Genomic DNA, 20,655 nt, shown 5'->3' with positions numbered 1-20,655 from the left:
GTCCTCGCGGGTCTGCGAGAGGCCCCGGCCGGGGAAGTGGGGCACCGGCCTCGTGCGTGCGGGCCGCGGGCGGTCGCCTACAGAGGGGCATCGGGACCCTGGCGCCCTATTCCTTGGCGGGCCTGGGGCTTGTCCCCAGGGGCGGTGCGTGACCTGGAGGCCCGGGCCGAGGGCAGGCTGGGGGCGGAGGCGGTAGGGGCGGGTCTAGGGGGGTTTCCGGCCCCGGGAGCCGTGAAGGTCAGGCTTAGGGAGTGGGGCTGGGAGGCGGGACCGGGCCCGAGCCTGCTCCGGGGTAGGGAGCCCCAGGCCAAACTTTCTGAAGTTGGGAGGGGGTGGGGGTGTGCGCCGTGGGCGGAAGAGCAGGGCCGAGGGACCAGCTGTACCTGAGGAGCAGCGGCTGGTGGGGAAGTGGAGTCGGGGGTGGAATTATGGCCCAGGGCAAAATGTGTGGCGGGAACTGAGGGAGCAGAACTGGAGTGTCCCCGAGGCGTGGCTTCCTCAGACAGAGGGGTCTGAAGAACCTAGGTGGGCCTTCAAAAGAGGACGTGAGAGGAGGTAAGCTGGTGAGTGGGCCTCGAGACATTAGGGTATTGGGAAGGGGACCCTCTGGCTCCAAGGGAATGGAAACAGCGGCAGCGGGTGGAGCAGAGCCCCAGGCCCAGCATCCTGGAGAGGGGCAACCCCCCATCCTGCTCAGTCCCTGAATTCCCTGCGGGGAGGGTCTCCGTCACTTTTGGTATGGTGGTTTCAGCTGGAGGCTCAGACTCATCCTCCCTGAGTGTAGTCAGGAAGGGTCTAGCAGGGTCTGGAGCCATCTGGAAGAGCGTGGAGCATAGGCCAAACCAGGGCTCCAAGCTGTGGACCAAAGTGATTCCCTCTGTCACAGGGCCCAGCTTCCCTGCCTGTCCTCTTGGTTCTGAGCCTCCAGGGCTCTGGATCAGAGGCTCTGCTTGCCTGTCCTCTTGAGCTTCTCTGCCTGGTAGGGTAAAGGCCAAGAGACCTCGATGTCCATGTTCCCTTCCTGCATCTCAGCAGTCTGGAAGGCTGGAGGTGTGGAGACAGGGAGAAGAACTGACCTGCCTTTTTTGGGAGAACTGAGACGCTGGGATTGTGAGGAAAGTGGCAACACAGTCATGTAAGACCATAACTTAAAAGAAGCTGAGGGTGCTTGGCCTTTGTCAGGGCAGACTGAGGGTGGGGTGGGGAAGGCTGGCTCTGACATCCCAAGGGAACAGGCTGGTTCTGTGTGGAGGAGATCATCTGGGGCTCAGTGAAAGAAGACTATTTTGGCAGGTGGGAGGGATGTCCTAAGCTGGAATGGTCTGCTGAGCTGTCAGGGAACCTTCTGACCCTGGAGTATGATGTGAGCAGAGCTGGTGACCATTCTGGGGAGGGTCATGTCATGAGAGGTTTCTCAGACACAACTGGCCCTGAGCTTTGTGGGGCTGGATGGGCTGAGAGATTGTCCAGCCTGAGGTGGAGAACTGGGGCAGCGGAGTGTTTGGGATTCTGCCCCACCCCTCCTCTGGCTTCCTGGACTGAAAGTGATAGGGGAACTCCTGGACTGCAATAGAAAAGACCCCCAATGACCTAAAGGTTATGTAATGCTGGCAGCTGTGGGTACTTGGACCCACCTCAGCAGACCTTGGGGTGGCCAGGCAGCTTAACATTAGGAAGGTGAGTGTGAAAGTTGGACTACCCGCTCCACCATCCCATCCCAGCTCTTGTTCCTAAGTAGCTGTGTGACCACTGGCAAATCTGTCTTCAGTGTCCCACCTTACAGTTGAGGATACGAATTGCACCTCTCTCACTGGGTGAGTGTAAAGATTACTGTGAAGCACATACTGGGGGTCCTGGTACATTCTAAGCCCTCAGTAAATGACACTCATCACCATCATTGCACAGTGGGAATAGGGATTCATTCATTTAGTCATTCATTCAACAAATATTTATTAAGTCCTGCTTTGTACCAGGCACGGTGCTAATACTGGGGATACAGAAATAAACAAAATAGATGTGGTCCCTGCTCTCATGGAGCTGACAGTCTACGGGGAGAGACAGTGGAAAGGAAACTTAAATCTATAATTACAGATTAAGATGGGGGTGGCTCTGCTAGAAGAACAAGGTGGAGGGAGTTTAGATCAGGTGGTCAGGGAAAGCTTCTCGCAGGAAGTGGCATGTGAGTGGAAGGAGCCAGCCAGCCTTGGGGAAGAGGTGGGCCAGAGCGTTCCAGCAAAAAGTGCTGAGGTGAATGGGCTTAGCTGAGTGCCTTTGAGGAGTAAAAAGGAGGGTGTGGTGGATAAGCTTAAAGAAGTAGTCCAGGGCAGATCCTGCATGGTTGGTTGAAGAGACGTGGTGAGGGGCTTGGGTTCATTATTGTGTGGCAGTGGGAGGCAGTGAAAGGTTTTTAGCAGCGACGTGATCAGATGTATGTTTACGATCCACACTCTGCCCGTCTATGGAGGGGCCTAAGTGGATGCTGGGGGACAATCATTACCATCCAGAGAGCCACTTTATAGTTTTCAAAGCTTTCACCAACACTGCCTTACCACTTGTTTTAATCACAGTCTGAGAAGGCCAGAGAAGGTGGGGTGTGGGTAGCATTTCTGTGCTCAGTCTCTATGGCTCAAAAGAGGATTCTGAGGAGGAGCTGCAGAGCTAGGAAGTGGCAGAGAACTTTAAATCCCTCCTCTGTGGGCCTCAGAGGCAAGTCCCCACTCTTAGGAATCAGAGGGGACCCTGACCTCAGGGACTACTGGGGGCAGCCCTTCTAGGGGCACAGGCATAGGGGCCTGCTAATGCCCATATGGACTGAGGCCTGGGAGGGGTGGGGTGGTACCTCCTGGTCCCCCAGCCGCCTCTGGAATTGTCCTTCTCAGGGTCAACCAGATCCCTACTGCAGTGCAGGGTACCAACATGCCCATCTCCTCCCACATCCTGTCCCCCACCGCAGCCAGCCCGGCCCTGTGCCCCATGCCCTGCCCTCCTGACCAGCTTCCTGACTTGATGATCCTGGCTTCTACCCAAAGAGGCCACAGCTCCTCTACCATCTCTGCCCATCTAAGCTTGGGACTATCTTTCTCTTCCTGCTGTGTGGCCAGGTCAGATGTCACTAGGTCGATGCAAACTTAGCTCAGTGGGGCTATGTTAGCCTTTCCTGGGGGCTGCCCAGCCCAAGGTGCTCTCTCAGTGTGGGTATAGAATAGGGTCTGCTGCCCACCCTTACCCTCCCTCTTGCAACCGTCTCTTCTCAGATGAGGGTGGATACCTCAGCTCTTTTTGGGCATTTTTCAAAAGAAGGAGGCTGTCGAGGTGCTAGGCACAGAGGACATTGGTGCTAGGGTGTAAGGGTGGGACCCTGGCCCAAAGGTGGCTATTGGCCTGACAACATGAGGTTCCTGCCATGCTTGGAGAGGGGAGGGGAGATCCTTGAAAGGCAGAACCCAACCCAGTGGAGCCCAAGTCGTCTGAGGACCTTGGACCCCTTTCCTGACTTAATATTTGACTATTTCCTACTCCCTATCCAGTAATAATAATAACAGCATGTATTGAACACTGAGCCTGTGCTAAGAGCTTTACATTCATTATTCATTCATTCAACAAATATTTATTAAATGTTTACCGTTGCCAGATACTCTCCTGGGCTCTGGGAATGCATCCTCATGGAGCTTACATTCTTCCAAGGAGAGATACACACAGTAATACCATATAAATAATAAATAATGGGATGTTAGAAGGTATCACCTTCTAACATAATGAAGCGGGAGATGAAGGAGTGCTGGAGTTTCAAATCCAGTGGTCCAGGTGGGCCTTCTGGAGAAGATGCCATCTGAGCAAAGAATTGAAGGAGGCAAGGAACAAGCTGTGGGGGAAGGGCCTTCCAGGCCCAGGGGATGGTGTGTGCAAAGGCCTGAGTCAGGAGCGTGCCAGATGGGATAAGGGACACTGGGAAGGCCACTGTGGCTGGAGTGGAGTTAGGAGATGAGGTCAGAGAGGGGAGGGGAGGGGTGGGGGTAGAGGACAGCCAGACATAGCTCACTTAGCCTTTGCAGGCCCGTGTAAGGACTTTGGCTTTTATCCTAAGATGGGAAGCCACTGGCGTTTTCGAGCAGAGGAGTGGTAAGGTGGGATGTAAGTGCTCACAGAAACAGTGCTACAACGATGAGAACAGGCCAAAGGGGAAGAAGAATAGGAGCGAGGAGAGCAGGGAATCCAGGCGAGGGTGGTGGTAAAGGAGGTATTTTTTTTAATTGTACTTTAGGTGAAGGTTTACAGAACAAACTAGTTTCGCATTAAACAGTTAATACACATTGTTTTGTGACGTTGGTTACCAACCCCATGACGTGTCAGCACTCTCCCTTCTCAACCCTGGGTTCCCTATTACCAGCTTTCCTGTCTCCTCCTGCCTTTTAGTCCTTGTCTCTGGGCTAGTGTGCACCTTTAGTCTCATTTTGTTTTAATGGGCCTGTCTAATCTTTGGCTGAAGGGTGAACCTCGGGTGATTTCGTTACTGAGCTAAAACGGTGTCAGGTGGGGGGTGGCGTACTCTAGGGGTTTCCCCAGTCTGTGTCAGGCCAGTAAATCTCATCTTTTTTTGTAAGTTAGAATTTTGTTCTACATTTTTCTCCAGCTCTGTCTAGGACTCTCTATTGTGAACCCTGTCAGAGCATCGGTGGTGGTAGCCAGGTACCATTTAGTTGTACTGGACACAGTCTGATGGAGGCTATGGTAGTTGTGGTCTATTAGTCTTTTGGACTAATCTTTCCCTTGTGTCTTTGGTCTTCTTCATTCTCCCTTGCTCCTGAAGGGGGTGAGACCAGTGGAGTATCTTAGATGGCTGCTCACAAGTTTTTAAGACTCTAGACGCTACTCACCAAAGTAGAATGTAGAACATTTTCTTTTATAAACTATGTTATGCCAATTGGGCTAGATGTTCCCCAAGACTATGGTCCCCACAGCCCTCAGCCCAGCAATTTGGTCCCTCAGGGAGTTTGGGTGTGTCTGTGGAGCTTCCATAACCTTGCCTTGTACAAGTTGTGCTGGCTTCCCCAGTATTGTGTACTCTCTTACTGGTCAAGGGGGTTATTTTGAAGGTAACACCAACAGGATTTACTGATGGATTGGATGTGGGGTGGGAGAGGAAGAGAAGAGTTAAAAGATGATGCCCAAAAGTTTCTGGCCTGAGCAATTTCAAGGATGGAGTTGTCCTTGCCTGAGATGGGAAAGACTGAAGTAGGAGCCCTTTTGAGAGGAGAGCAGGAGTTTACTTTTGGAGTTGTTACTTCAGGCCTTTACGGGGCTGAGAAGTCTATCAGACTCCCAAAGGAAATGTCCAGGAGGCAGATAGATAAGTAGGTTCAAGGAAACAATCCAGGCCAGAGATAAATTTGGCAGTGAAAAGCATGTAGATGGAGCTTAAAACCAAGGGAGTGAATAAGATCACCTAGGGAGTAAAGGAGGACTGTGAAAGGCTTGGGAGATAAAGAATCATCCCAGAAGACTGAGGAGTGGCCCTGAAGATAGGGGGAAAGCCAGGAGATATCCTTGTGTCCTGGAAGCCAAGTGAGGAAGTGTCCCAGTACTTCATGCTGCTGAAAGGTCAAGTAAGAGGAGGACTTAGCAATGTGGCCTTAAAGTTTGGAGTGGCAGAGAGGAATGGGAAACAGCTGGATTAAACAGCTTTTTCTAGCTGCATTATCTCATGCTTTAGCTCTCTTTATACTCACTCTTCGCTACTGTATTTTACAACTGAGGAAATAAGCTCAGATAATGGTAATTGTTGGTAACTGCTGGTAAGAACGGAGCTAGGCTTGGGGCCCTGGTGATTTCAGAGTCTGCAGTCTTAAGCATTCACACAGGGCCTTGTGTCCTCCATCCCTTCCAGACACCAGCCAGAGGCCTCTTGTGTGGTAGGTACTCTGCTGGGCACAGGGCTGGTGGAGCTGACACAGGCTACCCTTGAGGAACTCACTGTCTAGTAGTGGAATGTACAGGGGCCACGGAGTTCAGAACATCCCACTCGGGCAAACGGACCACTTCACGTGAGGGGACTTGGAGCTGGATCTTGAAGGATGGATGGGATTCAGTCAGGCAGGGAAGGGGGGTCAGGAGGAATGACACTAGGGGAGCTGGGGCTCACTTTAATATCTGCTGAAAAAAGAAAGCGGTATCTGAGTCCAACACAAGAAAAGAAGCATCTTGTGATTTGTGCGGTAAAGGGAGACGTGGAGATCTGGTGGTGCAATGCAGGGAGCAGGCTTCCCAGCAGAAGTGCTGTTTGTGCAGTGTTCAGGTGAACAGAACTTCCAGGTAGAGGGGGGGCAGAGGCTCCTAGATGTGAGGGTGTCCCTGGCCAAGATGGAGCTCATGGAGCAGGTGAGTGACTGCTCCAGTGATCTGTGTCTGTCTTTTACAGAAAGGAAGGCAGAGGAAGCCCCGGCCACTCGACCCTGGCGAGGGCTCCAAAGACACAGACAGTTCAGCAGGGCGGCGGGGCAGCACAGGCCGAAGGCATGGGCGCTGGCGGGGCCGCGCAGAGAGCCCAGGTGTGCCGGTAGCCAAGGTGGTGCGGGCAGTAACCAGCCAGCACAGAGCCAGCCGTCGCGTCCCACCCGCCCCACCCCCAGAGGCCCCAGGCCGCCAGAACTTGAGCGGGGCAGCAGCCGGGGAGGCACTGGTGGGGGCAGCTGGCTTCCCACCACACGGAGACACGGGGAGTGTGGAGGGCGCCCCCCAGCCCACGGACAATGGCTTCACACCCAAGTGCGAGATCACAGGCAAGGATGCGCTGTCTGCACTGGCCCGGGCCAGCACCAAGCAGTGCCAGCAGGAGATCGCCAACGTGGTGTGCCTGCACCAGGCTGGGAACCTCATGCCCAAGGCTGTGCCCCGGCACTGCCAGCTAGCTGGTGAGGGATGCGAAGCTCCAGTCCTTCCCAGGCATGGGGTGGAGAGGTGGCAGCCCTGAGAAGTGCAGGGGAGGGATTCCCACCCCCATTTCTCACAGGAGGAAGCAGCCCAGAGAGGCCCAACCCCCTGCTCAAGTTTGCACTAAGTGTGCTGAGTGGCAGAGGTGGAGCTGTGCCCCGGGAGTGTCAGGGTCCAGGTTGGGGCTCTTCCTTTCTTAGGAGGCAGGCAGCCCCTCTTCCCGTGTCACCCCACCCTGTGACCTCTTCTCTGCTCTCAGGGAAGATGAGCCCTGGCATCCAGTGGGACGAGATCCGGGCCCAGCAGCCCGTGGATGGCCCCCCAGTGCGCATCGCCTACATGCTGGTGGTTCACGGCCGTGCCATCCGCCAGCTGAAGCGGCTCCTCAAGGCAGTGTACCACGAACAGCACTTCTTCTATATCCATGTGGACAAGGTACTGTGGTTGGGTGGAGGCCAAGGGACTGAGGTGAGCAGAGCAGAAGCCCAGAACGTCACAGACAGACAGGGCCTTTCACCTGGCTTAGGTGGCCTCCTCATTTTGCAGATAGGGAAACTGAGGCCTGGAGTAGGGGAGCAGCCAGCACAGGTCACACAGCGGGTTAGGAGCTGGAGCCTTGCCCCGTGCCTTCTTCATTCCACATCACCTGTACTCTGGGTTAGGGGGACTGTAATGCTGGGGGCCCAGGCACAGCTGCTGAGTGGCCCCTCCCTCCCAGCGCTCCAACTACCTGCACCGTGAGGTGGTGGAGCTGGCTCAGCAGTATGACAATGTGCGGGTGACGCCCTGGCGCATGGTCACCATCTGGGGTGGGGCCAGCCTGCTGAGGATGTACTTGCGGAGCATGCGGGACCTGCTGGAGGTGCCTGGCTGGGCCTGGGACTTCTTCATCAACCTCAGTGCCACCGACTACCCAACCAGGTAAGGGGATGGTGCTCAACCACTCAGGATAGGAGGGGGCTGTCACCTGGCCTGGGGCCTCAGATGGAGAAGGCCGTGGGGTTGGAGGGCCCTGATGGACTCCTTCCCCTTTCCCAAGCATCATTCTGGGATCTGCACAGCCCACACAGGGCCCCATTGGCCCCCGCCATGGTTTAGGGGAAGGGTTGGTAAAGGATGCCCTGAGGATGCTGTGTGCCATCGAGTCAATTCTGACTCAGAGAGAACTTACAGGACAGAGTAGAACTGCTCCATAGTGTTTCCTAGGCTGTAAATCTTTACAGGAGCAGATTGCGAGGTCTTTTCTCCCACAGAGCTGCTGGTGGGTTCAAACTGCTGACCTTTCAGTAGCAACCAAGTGCTTAACCATTGCGCCACCAGGGCTCCCTGACCTGAGGATAGACAGCAACAAGAGATAGGGAAGAGGAGGAGTCTGGGATCTGGCCCTGGGGGTGCAGGATCAGATGGCAAGCGTGGAGGAAGGATGGGGTGGCCTTCCTCAGAGGCCTCAGGTGCCCACTACCACCGCAGAGCATCAGCTGGACATGGGACATGTGGCCAGGACAGTTCTCAGTGAGAAAGGAAGGGGCCATGGGGCAAAGGGAAAGAATGCTGGAGAGAGTCTGCTCTGGGATGTGTCTGAGCCCCTCCCCCTCCCATACCCTCTCCAGGACCAATGAGGAGCTGGTGGCTTTCCTGTCCAAGAACCGAGACAAGAATTTCCTCAAGTCGCATGGCCGGGACAACTCTAGGTGAGGGTGAGGGTGGAGACAGGAATGGGGGAGGCCTTGGCCTTCGGGTTTTGTCAACCCTTCCTGCTCAAGGGAGCTCAGCTGCCCCCAGCCCAGGGTTATAGAGCTCCAAGCCAGCCACAGATGGAGGAGTGGCGATTACTATGCAGGATGAAAGAGCTTGGACCTCACCCTGCAGGGCCCTCAGCTGTGACCTGTCTGCCACCCATAGGTTCATCAAAAAACAGGGCCTGGACCGACTTTTCCATGAGTGTGACTCGCATATGTGGCGCCTGGGTGAGCGGCAGATCCCAGCCGGCATCGTGGTGGACGGCGGCTCCGACTGGTTTGTGCTCACACGCAGCTTCGTGGAGTATGTGGTGTACACGGACGACCCACTGGTAGCCCAGCTCCGCCAGTTCTACATGTACACACTGCTCCCAGCGGAGGTGGGTGACGCTGTGGAAGTCCTGGAGGCTAGGGAGGGCACATGCTGGGGTGCCCATAGCTTACCCTTCACCCTCCTCTGGCTGCCTGCAGTCCTTCTTCCACACAGTGCTGGAAAACAGCCCAGCCTGTGAAAGCCTTATAGACAACAACCTACGGGTCACAAACTGGAACCGCAAGCTGGGCTGCAAGTGCCAGTACAAGCACATCGTGGACTGGTGCGGCTGTTCCCCCAATGACTTCAAGCCCTCGGACTTCCTGCGGCTGCAGGTGCCTGCCCCATAGCCCAGGAGGCTGCCCCTTGCTAGGACTTCACCCCAAGTTTTCCCCCTGAGCTTTCCCCCATGAGCTTTCCCAGGGTTGGAAATGATCCAGGGTGGGCCAGTCAGAGAACCTGGGGGGCTTCACCTGGAGCAGCCCACAGCCCTGGGCAGTGGGCTACAGTGGCAGCAGGAAAAGCCCCAGTGGGCTGCCTGGTCCTCATCTCTAGGCAGTCCTGGGAGGGGCCCGGAAGTTGGGCCACCCTCCTCGCCGTGCTTTCTGGACCTCCAGACCCCTTCACCCTCCAGACTCCAGCAAGACTCCACCCTCTTCCACTCCAGCAAGTCTCCAGACCCACCTTCTTCGCCCGGAAGTTTGAGTCGACCGTGAACCAGGAGGTTCTGGAAATCCTAGATTTTCACCTGTATGGCAGTTACCCCCCAGGCACGCCAGCCCTCAAGGCCTACTGGGAAAACACATATGACGTGGCTGATGGCCCTAGTGGTCTCAGTGACATCTTGCTCACCGCCTACACTGCCTTTGCCCGCCTCAGCCTGCGCCATGCCGCCACCGCTGCACCACCTCCAGCTACCGCACTCTGCAGGTGAGACCCCTTTCTGATACTCAGGATGTGGGGTCCTATGTGGGGGGCCCTCAGAAAGAGACAGCCCCTGCCCACAGGGAGTCTCCTGTCTGAGGCAGGGAAAAATGCAAATAAAAAAAGAAGGCAAGAGCCAGGCAGATAGGTGTTGTGGGCATGAGATTTGGGGCAAAGGAAGTACCTGGGGTGGGACTCCCCAGAGCCCCCTTCCTGGTTCTCCAGGCCAAGTTGGGTGTGCTGATGGCATCTCCCTTTCTCCCTGCTGGAACCTTCTTAGGTTTGAGCCCAGGGGCCTGCCGTCCAGTGTGCACCTGTATTTCTATGACGACCATTTCCAGGGCTACCTGGTGACGCAGGCGGTGCAGCCCTCAGCCCAGGGGCCGGCAGAGACGCTGGAGATGTGGGTGATGCCCCAGGGGTTGCTGAAGCTGGTGGGGCGCAGTGACCAGGCGAGCCGGCTCCAGAGTTTGGAGGTGGGAGAGGTCCTCCCGCTTGATTTTTCCTGACTCCCAGCAGGACTCAGGGTAGTGAGAAGAGAGGGACAGAAACCAAGGGAGGGAGTGGTAAGGACTTGGCTAAGCCTTTATGGACTGGGTTCACAGACCCTTGCTTTCCCAGTAATGGCAGGTGTGGGGATTCCCTCACACAGACATGCTCGTCTTACCCACACGTGTGCACACTGAGGTGCACCTCCCACTCGGTACATAGGACATCAGTGGGTAGAGAGAGAGCATTTTTAGTTCCACTACAATGCAAGCCCTGTCTTCTAAACTACAGGGGTTTTCTTCTGGAGGGACTGGAACATTCTGGTTGGGCCATCAGGTTAAACTTTGAGGGCCTCCTTGCCCTGTTCCTTGGAGGCTTTGCCTTCATGTGGGGATGGTCTTTGGCAGGGCTGCAGACCTTCTCTTGACCTTAGGGTGTGCACCACTGCAGAGCAGATCAGAACCGGCAGAGACCTTAGAGCTTTGCAGATGGGGAAACTGAGGCCCAGAAAGAAACAGTGACTGGCCTGAGGTTACACAGTGAGTTAGAGGCAGAATAGAGAGAACTTTTCCCAGGCTCCTGCCCAGCTGCCTCCCTCCCTACAGGTTGGCACCGACTGGGACCCCAAAGAACGCCTGTTCCGAAACTTTGGGGGGTTGATGGGGCCACTGGACGAGCCTGTGGCCATGCAGCGCTGGGCCCGGGGCCCCAACCTCACAGCCACCGTGGTCTGGATTGACCCAACCTATGTGGTGGCCACGTCTTATGACATAACAGTAGACGCAGAGACTGAGGTCACACAGTACAAGCCCCCACTGAGCCGGCCCCTGCGGCCAGGAGCCTGGACCGTCCGACTGCTTCAATTCTGGGAGCCCCTTGGCGAGACCCGCTTCCTCGTGCTGCCCTTGACCTTCAACCGCAAACTACCTCTCAGGAAAGGTACTCATCTAGTTCCCAAATGATGCCCAGAAGCCAGACAGAACAGGCGGGTGACGCCCATCCCTAGGGGAGGGGGAGGGGGAGGGAAGGCTGGGGCCTCTCACCTTCTATCCCATTACATCCCGGGGCCCAGCACTGTGGTGTGGTAGAAAGGGAAACTTTGGAGTCAGGCAGACCTGGGTTTGGAACATAGCTCTGCCACTTAGAATGTTATCCTTGGCAAATCACTTGGCCTTCCTGAGCCTCAGTCTCATCACATGTAAAGTGGGAGTAAGAGTACTATCAGAGATCACCTGAGTACCCGTAACACAAATCCACTCAGACTAGCTCCAGTGAAAAAGGAGACATTTCTGGAAGACTGCAGGCCTCTCCTCCAGAGCCAGGGGCAGGACTGCAGGTTGCACTGGGAACCAGAGGTGCCCTCTCTGTCCCTGGGCCCTCTTGTCCCTCATCCTGGTCTCTGCCTGTGGGCCTCAGGCTCTGCCTCTCTCGGACTTTGTTTGCTTTATGATACATGACCTCCCTGTGCAACAGAGGTGACCAGGGCCTTAGTCCCCAAGTTCCTCATTCCTGGGAGGGCAAATCTGATTGACTATCCCAGTTCACTGCATGGCTGGGTGGTCAGGGTCACGTGGCCCTCCATCCACTTGGCCAAGGCTGAGGGAGCAGACTCTGAGCAGAGGTATACTTAAGCTGGGCAGGTTCCCACAATGGGGGCCTAATACAACCTCTGGGAGTGTATTAGTAGCTGGTACACAGCAGGTGCTCAATAGCCACACCACACTCTCTCACGGAGACTGTGGGTCAGAGCAGGGGTAGCCCAGAGGAGGAGGGGGGTGCTGGCGGTATGACTCAATTCATGTCACTCCCGAGTGGGCACAACTGCATAGCTTCAGAGGCTTGGGCCAATCCAGGGCAGGCAGGCCATGTTCCCTGCTCCTCTGGAACTGAATTAACAGTGTAGTGAAGGCACCAGATGGGGGAAGAATGGCGGCAAGCTCTACAGCGGCAAGTAACTGAGCTGAGCCTTAAGGACTGAGCCGGTTTTTATAGACAGAGAAGGGGATTCTGAGTGAGGGAACAAAGGTGGGAGAAGTCTGATGCATGAGAGGAGCAGAGGGTGAGGCAGGCTGTGGTGAAGGGGGTGGAGGATGCTGGGGTGGCAGTGGGGGACTGGCGGAAAGGAAGGCTAGTGAAGCAGGCGGGATCCCATAGCTGGAAAGCCGAGTACAAGGCTTCTGATGCCTCTGGGAGCCCCTGGAGATGTCTGAGAAGAGGCGTGGGTGACAACCAGTCCATTACAGGAAAGAAACCTTATTTTCTAAAGTGCCTTGAACCCACTGTCTTATTTAATCCTAAAGTTCGATGTTCAGGGATTATAGTCTTGGTTTTATAAAACAAAGGCACAGAAAGTTCTGTGGAGTAGCCCAAGATCACTCAGCAAGATGTGACTCAGTGGTAGAGTTGGGACAGGACCTAGGGGTCCCCAGGCCTGACTTGGGGCTCTGGCCTGCATGGCATGTTGGGCAGGGCATGCTCACTGCCTGCTCTGCACCCCCAGATGATGCCAGCTGGCTGCACGCTGGGCCGCCCCACAATGAGTACATGGAGCAGAGTTTCCAGGGCCTGAGCAGTATCCTGAACCTGCCCCAGCCGGAGCCTGCAGAAGAGGCTGCCCGGCGGCACGCAGAGCTCACAGGCCCTGCGCTGGAAGCCTGGACAGATGGGGAACTGAGCGGCTTCTGGTCTGTGGCTGGACTGTGTGCCACTGGCCCCTCCACATGCCCCACCCTGGAGCCCTGCAGACTGACCAGCTGGAGCTCTCTGTCCCCTGACCCCAAATCGGAGCTGGGGCCCATCAAAGCAGATGGGCGACTCAGGTAGCAGGGCCCCAGCCAGTGCCCGGAGGACCCGGGAATTGCACCTTACAGACAATGGAGGGATGTTCCCTCCCACAGGCAAGAACCAGGCCCAAGCAGCACCCATTCCAGCCATCAAGAGCCCTCAGTACGGCAGGGAAGGCAGACACAGTACTACTGCTGATGGCTCTGCTAGGGACCAGAGGATTGGCAGGATCATGGGGAGAAGGACTCTAGCATTCCACGCCCGGCACTTCCTCACTTTCTCTTCTAGTTGGTATTTTTTTTATTTAAAAAAGAAAATGGGCGGTGTGGGGAGGAACTGGAAACAAAAGATGTGCAATAGGGCTCACAGCAGCCCAGGAAGTGGGCCAAGGCTCTGGGGAGCAGGGGCCTGATGAGCCCATCTGCTGTTGCTCTGAATGGGGCTGGGCTGCCTCACTCAACAGGGCCCCTTCCCCCAGCCTGGGCCTGTGGTGTTCACGGTGGAGGCGCTGCAGGGGCGCCAAGTGCCCTGCCAGGCTCGGAGCAGACGATACTGGGGAGCTCTACAGAGCTGGACTCTGGCGGGACAGCCCCTCCTCCCACAGCCAGGGAACCCTAGAGGAGTGGGTGGGGCTGGCTCTAGGGCTTTCCAGTGTACCCTGCCCCTTGATGGGAAAGGCAGGGCACCAGGCCCTACTGAGCTAGATGCAGAGTCTCCCAGGCACCCCAGAACTGCAAGCAGGCCTGGGCTCCCAGCCTGGTGGGGCGAGTCCTCGTGAGCAGTTGGAAGACCACTCTGTCAGAGGGCTCAGAAGAACCTGGAGGAGCACTGTGCCTAAAGCTCAGTGTGAAGTCTGAAATATGCAACAGAAGAAATATATCTCTATCTCTAAGCTGAGCCTCTGTGTTTTCCCTCCTGGGTGTCAGAGCCATTCACTGTTGGGCTGCCTTCTCCTAGAAGTCTTAGAAGCTGGGACTTTGGCTGCCACAATAAGGTGGAGGTCTCATTCCTGCTAAGTGGGAATACAGATTAGAATTCACCCAAGAGCCAAAAGGGGCCCCTCTTTCTGAGGAGTAAATGGGCCCGTAGAGGCTCAGAGACTACCTTGTTGTACCCAGCAGGCCAGTGGGAGAGCCAAGGTTCAAGCCCAGTTCTTGAGAGTCCTGGCCCAGCACTGGCTCCCCACTGCCAGGCCGGGGCAGCTGCCAGCTTCTCTGCCTCCAGCATCGCCAGGGCCACGCCAGCTTGTGATCTCAGCTCTCTCTGCTCTCGATTCCTGCCCAGCCCTGACTTAGGGGGCATCCTCAAGCGCTGAGGTGCTCCCAGCCACAGCCTGGCGGTTACCGTCGGGGCTTGTCCTTTAGGGGTGTGAAGCAGCAGGGGCTTGGGTCCCTGGCCACTGCCCTAGGACCTGGGAGGGCATGTTGGAAAGGTTTGCCCAGGCTCCCTCCCTTTCCCAAGCCATTCTCCTCCTCCTCCTCCTGCTGTCGGCAAGGGTTCCATATCAGTCACGCACACCTTAATGTGGGGGTGAGGGTGAAGGTCTCCTGGATGGCTAAAATCACCTGATCTACTCAGCTCACCTTGGGGGACAAAGGGCTCATCCTGTCCGGGTTGCCACATGGCCAGTTCTCCTAGTTGCCAGGAGAGGGCTCCCCTGACCACCAGTAACAGCGCTGGGTGTTAGGTTTGGTTTTTGACTGCTCACCCAGTGCCAGCCACTGTGCTGCCCTTCTGTGCATCTCTCTTGATCCTCACAGCCCTTCAAGGTGCTTTTGTTCTCCTCATTCAGCAGATCAGGAAACTGAGGCTTAGAGCTGTGGAGTGACCTGAGCTCAAAGTCTAGCTAGTAGGTGGTGGAAGCCTGCTTCAGACCCAGGCAGGTAGGCTCTGGAGCCCCCAACTCACTACATTCTGCTTTCACGGGGGCCTGGCTGGGCAGGTAGCCGGGAAGGGATTAACAGCAAGACTCGAAATGGTGTTGGGGTTCTGGGACTAGGATGATTATTTTCTGGTTCCCATTAGAGGAAAAGCTCTGGTGACACACAGGTTAAGCGTGCAACTGCTAACTGAAAGGTCGGCAGTTCAAACCCACCCAGCTGCTTCGCAGGAGAAAAGACCTGTGGATCTGCTGCCATATAGATTGTAACAGTCTAGGAAATCCTGTGGAGCAGTTCTACTCTGTCATATAGGGTCTCTATGAGTCGGAATCAACTCGATGGCACACAACATTTGAGGAAATGTCTAAAGTTCTACAGAATTTTTTTTTTTTAAACATCAGCTCTTAGGCCAATAAGAAAATAACTCAGTTCAGCAACCGTAACTCGTTGCCGTGGAGTTGATTCCGACTCATAGTGACCCTATAGGACAGAATACAACCACCCCATAGGGTTTCTAAGAAGCGGCTGGTGGATTCGAACGGCTGACCTTTTGGTTAGCAGCCAAATGCTTAACCACTGTGCCACCAGGACCCCGTACTAGGCACAGACAGTAAATATCAGAACATTTAGTCCCTGTAGTCAAGGGATCACAAACCAGCCTGCGGGCTGAACCCAGCCTGCAGCTGGGCTGTGCTAGGCTAGCACACTTTTAAAGTGGTGTTTTTTGAACTCAGGTGGAATGTGTACTCTGTTCATCCGCTACCACTCCCTAGCATATTACACCAGGCCCTGGTTACTCATTACTGTTACCTGCTGTGACCTTTTTGTCCTCACACACTTATTAGCCAGTGGATCATGATTCTGACTGAGGGTTCTGATTGAATTGGTCTGAGAGGCAGCCCAGCCTTGGTGTGTTTTCAAAGCTCCCCAGGTGATTCTAATTTGCAGGCAGGCTCACAGCTACTGAATTCCAGCCGACCCCCACTGCTCTGGCCACATGTCTCGCCCCACTGCGTTAGAAGCACTGCAGACGCTGGCTCCACTGCTGGCTCCACTCCTGGCGGGTTCAGAGGGCAGGCTTGAGGGTGGGGCTCCCCTCGCCCATCCTCTCCCCACTTCAGGACCTAGAGGCAAGCGTGAGTGCAGCTTCAGGATGTTTCTCAGTCTGCATTCCTGGCAGTGTTCCCCACCCCCATATTTCTGTAGGGTTAGTGCAGCCTGGGGGTTTGGCCTTTTTGAGGCGTCTCTGAAATCCTTCCCTGGCTGGGCCCCTGGGATAAAGATCAGGATTCTGGCACTGCCAGGCAGGATATGGGGTAGGGGGCCTGCACAGGCAGGCTGGGCCCCTGGAGCTGCACAGTAATTACTTTGGAGGGAAGGAGAGAGCCTGGGCAGAGAAGCTTTTGTATTTTGTGGCCGGCACGTGCCCAGTTTCCAGGGCAACCATGGACACCACTGCTCCATTAGAGGTGGGAGCCAAGATCAGAGGACAGCCAGTTGGTGCCTGGAACCCAGGCCAATGGGAAGTGAAGGTGGGCAGGGTCAGGCAGGAGGGGATTTGGGATGGAGAAGTGCAGAGTATTGGGCAAGTTAGAGCTCTCCTGGCTGTGTGTAAGGCTCAGCAGAAGTCAAGCCTGGTCCCACCAACCCCTCCTCCTGAAAGGTGTAGAGGGACCCCTGGGTGGCTGCAAGGCATGCAGCGAGAAGAGCCATCTATGGGGGTCGAGGTCACAGCTGGGTATTGACCAAGACAAGCAGGAGTGGGAGAGGCTGAGAGCTGCTCACAGATACCCTGGCTCTGAATGAAGTTTCCCGTCTGGGCCACAGTTCTAGGTTGGGGTGTGGCCCCCGGGGAGGGCTGGCCCTGTTGCTCCTCAAGGCCAATGCCCTTTCTTGGCACCCCCTTGCCACTGCTGTTCATGTGCAGACATCACCACGGACAACACCCTCTAGCAATAGCTGGAGCCACTGGAGAGTACTTACTGCTGAGTCCCAGGGTTGGGACAGAGGCACCCTTGGCCCCTCACCAGAGGCCAGAAGCCCAGCCTCTCATCTATAGGGTCACCTACAGCAACATCCCTCCCCAAGCCCTGAGGAAGAATGCTGTATGGCTGGCCTGTGACCCCCAAGGTCCCTTCCCTGTCGGAGCTCAGTTCTCTGATGCCACAGTCCATGATGGCAGGAGTCTATGATGGGCACCAGGCCCTTGGGTCCTCTTTTGCCTCCTCAGAACCACTGTTTCTAAGGGTGTGTGCCCACAAGTTTGTTCCCTTCCCAACGCTTTTCCTCAGTAAAGTCTTACTTCCACACATCACTCCTTCCCTAGGCTGACGGGAGATGGGTAGGGGTCCTCTGCTCTCCCTGACAAATCTGCCACAGGGAGTTGATGCAACAGAAAGAAGGGAGCCCAGGGCTCAGCCCTCTGCTGCCTGAACCTCAGTTTCCCCTGCTTACCAAGCTGATAAAACCAACCAGGTCATTCCTCTTCCAACTTCTGGAACGGAATTCAATCTGGGGAGGAGAGAGGTGCCCATGCATGCAGGTTCAGGCTGCAGCCCTGACTGCCTTTCAGGGAGGGTAGTTTCGTCCCTGGTGTTCATCATGGCCGTCCTGCTGCTGCTGCTGTACCAGCGGGATTCCCAGTGCTGCCAGCTCCTCTGCTCCTACCACTTCTCCCAGAGCCCTGGTCAATATGTAAGCACCCCTCCCCTCCTCACCCACCCCTGCCTCATGCCCCCTCCCCCCAAATTCTGTCAAAAAGACACATGCTTTCTGGCCAAGGAGAAGCAATTTTTCCATGTGGAAGGGGCCTTTGGACTCTCCACTCTCTAGACTCCACATTTTCTAGCCTGGGTTCCCTTGGGGCCGTGGCAGCAGTGTGGAAAGGGTTAATAACATCCTGGCCAGCCCCCTCCCTGACCATTGTAAAACTAGGCTCTGTTGGGGAACTCAGTGAAGACAATGGTCTTTTCCCAGCTCTCCAAGCAATTGGAGGCCCTCCCTCTCCCTAGCTCTCAGGGGAAGAGCCCAACTTCTGTGGGAGGGGGTAGGTGGCAACTCCAGTACTGTCAGTTCTCTCCCCAGGGACTAGGCACCATATGGAATCCTGGGTACAGAAAGCAAAAGCAATCTTCTGAGCTGCAGCCTCTCTAGGCTCTGGCTCCCTAGCTCTGGGCACCAGGCTGGGGATGAATGGGTGGGGACAGGAGGAGGAGGCTTTCTCTGACTCTCCCTACAAAGGTCATCAGAGCTGGCTGCCCAATCATGAGACAATGAGCTAGTGGCCAGAAGAGTGGAATCTCTTTACAGCCAAGTGTGTTTCAGAAATGCTGAGGGTCTGAGCTTTGTGTCTTGGACTAGGTAGAGAGGATTAAAGGGATGGGGCATAGGAGACAACAAAGGTTGGTCTCTGCTCTCTTGCTCACTATCCTGAGCTTCACCTTCAGTCATCTTTCATGATCCCTTGGATGACCCCCAACCACTTCAGCACCATGGGGCCCCCCCACTGAGGTCCAGACAGTGGAAAGGAGAAGAGAGTCCCAGGGAATGCAGGTAAGAGGACCCCTGGGGCTGTCACCTGGGAATGGCGGAAGAGGTGTGTGCAGAGGTCCTGAAGCCAGTCAAGGGGGCCTAGTGTGGTTAGGAGGATTATGTAAACACAAATGCAGGGGAGGGGAAAGGACAGGACGAGGCCTAGAAAGGCCTCCTGGAAGGGAGGAAGGAGTGTGGTACCTGGATCTTAGGCTCACTCTCGGGGAGAGGATCTAAATCGAAGCTGGATAATGGCTAAACATGCCTGTCTGGCTTCCTTAGCATTTCTTGGTCACAGGCTACCCCCAGGGTTGCGAGGTATTCTGTGTGGGGCTGCCTAGCAGCTATCAACTGCCCCAGTGGCAGCCAGCTTGCCTGCCCAGCTATGAGAGCGTTTGGAAGGACCAGCAGCAGCAGCAGATTCACCAATTGACTGCACAGCACCTCGGGCACTGGGCCCAGAGAGAGGTGACTTGGTGTGCCCTGGATGAAGGAGTTCTTTTTCTATTACTCTTTTACACACACAACGTCCAATTAGAGCCTCTGGGGTCAAGACAAGGAAAGGCCACTGATGTAGCACCCCAGAATTTGGCTGGAGGCCCCCATCAATCCACTTCATCTATTTGGGCGAGGGAAGGTGGCAGAGCCCAGCCTAAGGAGGCCTGCGCTACAGCTTGGGATGGGCTCCCACAGAGGGGTACCATGGAGCCAACAGCCCTAGGACTTGTTTCCAGGAAGGGCCAGTCATTGGGGAAGGGACAGGAGACACACAGCAGCAGTCCAAATAAAGGGCATGTGAGTATGGGGGAGGGCAAGGGAGTGGCTAATGTCTTTGTTCTCCCAACCCTCCAGCTACCACCAAGCTATGAGGAGGCCCTGAGGTCACTACCTGCACCACCATCCAACCATAGCTCTGCTTACCCAACCCAGGAAGCAGCCATCTGCCCTGCTCAAGGAAACACCACTGTGTAGAAGGGAACCACCACCTCCATCCTGCCCATTCCCACACCTCCAGGGGACTGGCAGGGACAGCGCTAAGCCTGTGGAGTCTCCCCCTGCCTAAGGACCAGCCCAGCTGGGCCTTGGTACCTGTGACTCCACAAAGAAGGAAGACAAACTGAACCTCAACAAACCCTGAGTCACCTTTGCCAAGGATCTGCAGGAGGAGGGGAATCTGGGGTCATGCCCTGAGAGAACAAGGCAAAAAGTTCAAGGCAGACCTCCAGAACTGGGAGACTTCTCTGCCCTCAATCCCTGGGGTCTCTGCCCTCAGGGCAGAGCAGAGTCCTTGAAAGGAAGCCACTGGGCTCCAGAAGCCCTCTCTCAGGCTACAACCAACACTGCCTACCTCTAATGGCCAGGAACAACCATCTCCCCAGCTGAGACTTCCTTCCTGGCCCTTCTACTCTGAAGCCAAGCCTCTAAAGGTCCTGGGCTGAGCTGACAATGAAAGCCTGCCCCCAACCCACTCTAGGCCACCACTGAGTATTCTTAAAGCCAGATTCTTTGCTGCTGTTTATGGTTTGAGATAAATCAAGAACCAGAGAGAATGTGGCCATGGTGTCTGTCTGAGTGGGTGGCAAGAAGCCCATTTGTCACCCATTCTGCCTCACCTTCGGAGGACTGTTTCCAAGGGTAGATGGAGCCTGATTAAGCCTCTCAGGAGGGTCTCCTGCATTCTACAAGCTTCTTTCCTGCCTGGACCTCCAGAGGCAGGGAGGGGTCTCCCATATGGCCATCTCTGGGGCTGCAGCCCCAGCTTCCTTTGAATATGGCTCCAGAAAAAGAGCATGACTGTCACTTCTTTTTCAGGCCTTCTCCCACCCACTCTTCCCAGGGCCTGGCCCGTGAACTTGTGTGTGATCCAGGAGAGGAAGTAGCAGGACACTCTCCAGCATAAGCTCTCTTCTTCCCTCCCTTCTGGGGGATGGTGCCAAAACAATCACCTCCTCCAAAGAGAGCCCCCTCGCATTTCCTCACTCTGATAGGCCTGCTTTCCTGCTTCCAGGTTCTCCCTTGATATGCACTAGAGAACATGAGTAAGGACCAACAAATCAGTAAGCAGCTC

The 20,655-nt window shown here is 55.6% G+C and overlaps 1 protein-coding gene across 1 annotated transcript; it reads left to right on the top strand.

Annotated features, from left to right (window-relative positions):
* The first annotated feature begins 1,010 nt into the window (after positions 1–1,010).
* On the top strand, positions 1,011–14,041 carry XYLT2 (xylosyltransferase 2). The gene is made up of 12 exons (XM_023732841.1): positions 1,011–1,050; positions 1,789–1,814; positions 6,416–6,908; positions 7,187–7,362; positions 7,646–7,848; positions 8,538–8,618; positions 8,830–9,046; positions 9,138–9,314; positions 9,614–9,909; positions 10,184–10,379; positions 10,998–11,331; positions 12,893–14,041. Exons 1-12 carry the CDS (start codon positions 1,011–1,013, stop codon positions 13,213–13,215), a joined length of 2,562 nt encoding a protein of 853 aa, XP_023588609.1. The 3' UTR covers positions 13,216–14,041.
* Positions 14,042–20,655: the final 6,614 nt, after the last annotated feature.

This window comes from Trichechus manatus, unplaced genomic scaffold, assembly GCF_000243295.1.
Source record: "Trichechus manatus latirostris isolate Lorelei unplaced genomic scaffold, TriManLat1.0 scaffold00054, whole genome shotgun sequence".
Taxonomy (NCBI): domain Eukaryota; kingdom Metazoa; phylum Chordata; class Mammalia; order Sirenia; family Trichechidae; genus Trichechus; species Trichechus manatus.
This window is presented reverse-complemented; position numbering and strand designations above follow the sequence as displayed.

Excerpts from the sequence above, each read along its gene's own strand:
- XYLT2 (XM_023732841.1), top strand. The coding sequence starts at position 1,011 with ATGTTCCCTTCCTGCATCTCAGCAGTCTGGAAGGCTGGAG. Across the intron at positions 1,815-6,415 it reads AATTGCACCTCTCTCACTGG|AAAGGAAGGCAGAGGAAGCC; the intron begins GTGAGTGTAAAG and ends TGTCTTTTACAG. Across the intron at positions 8,619-8,829 it reads CATGGCCGGGACAACTCTAG|GTTCATCAAAAAACAGGGCC; the intron begins GTGAGGGTGAGG and ends TGCCACCCATAG.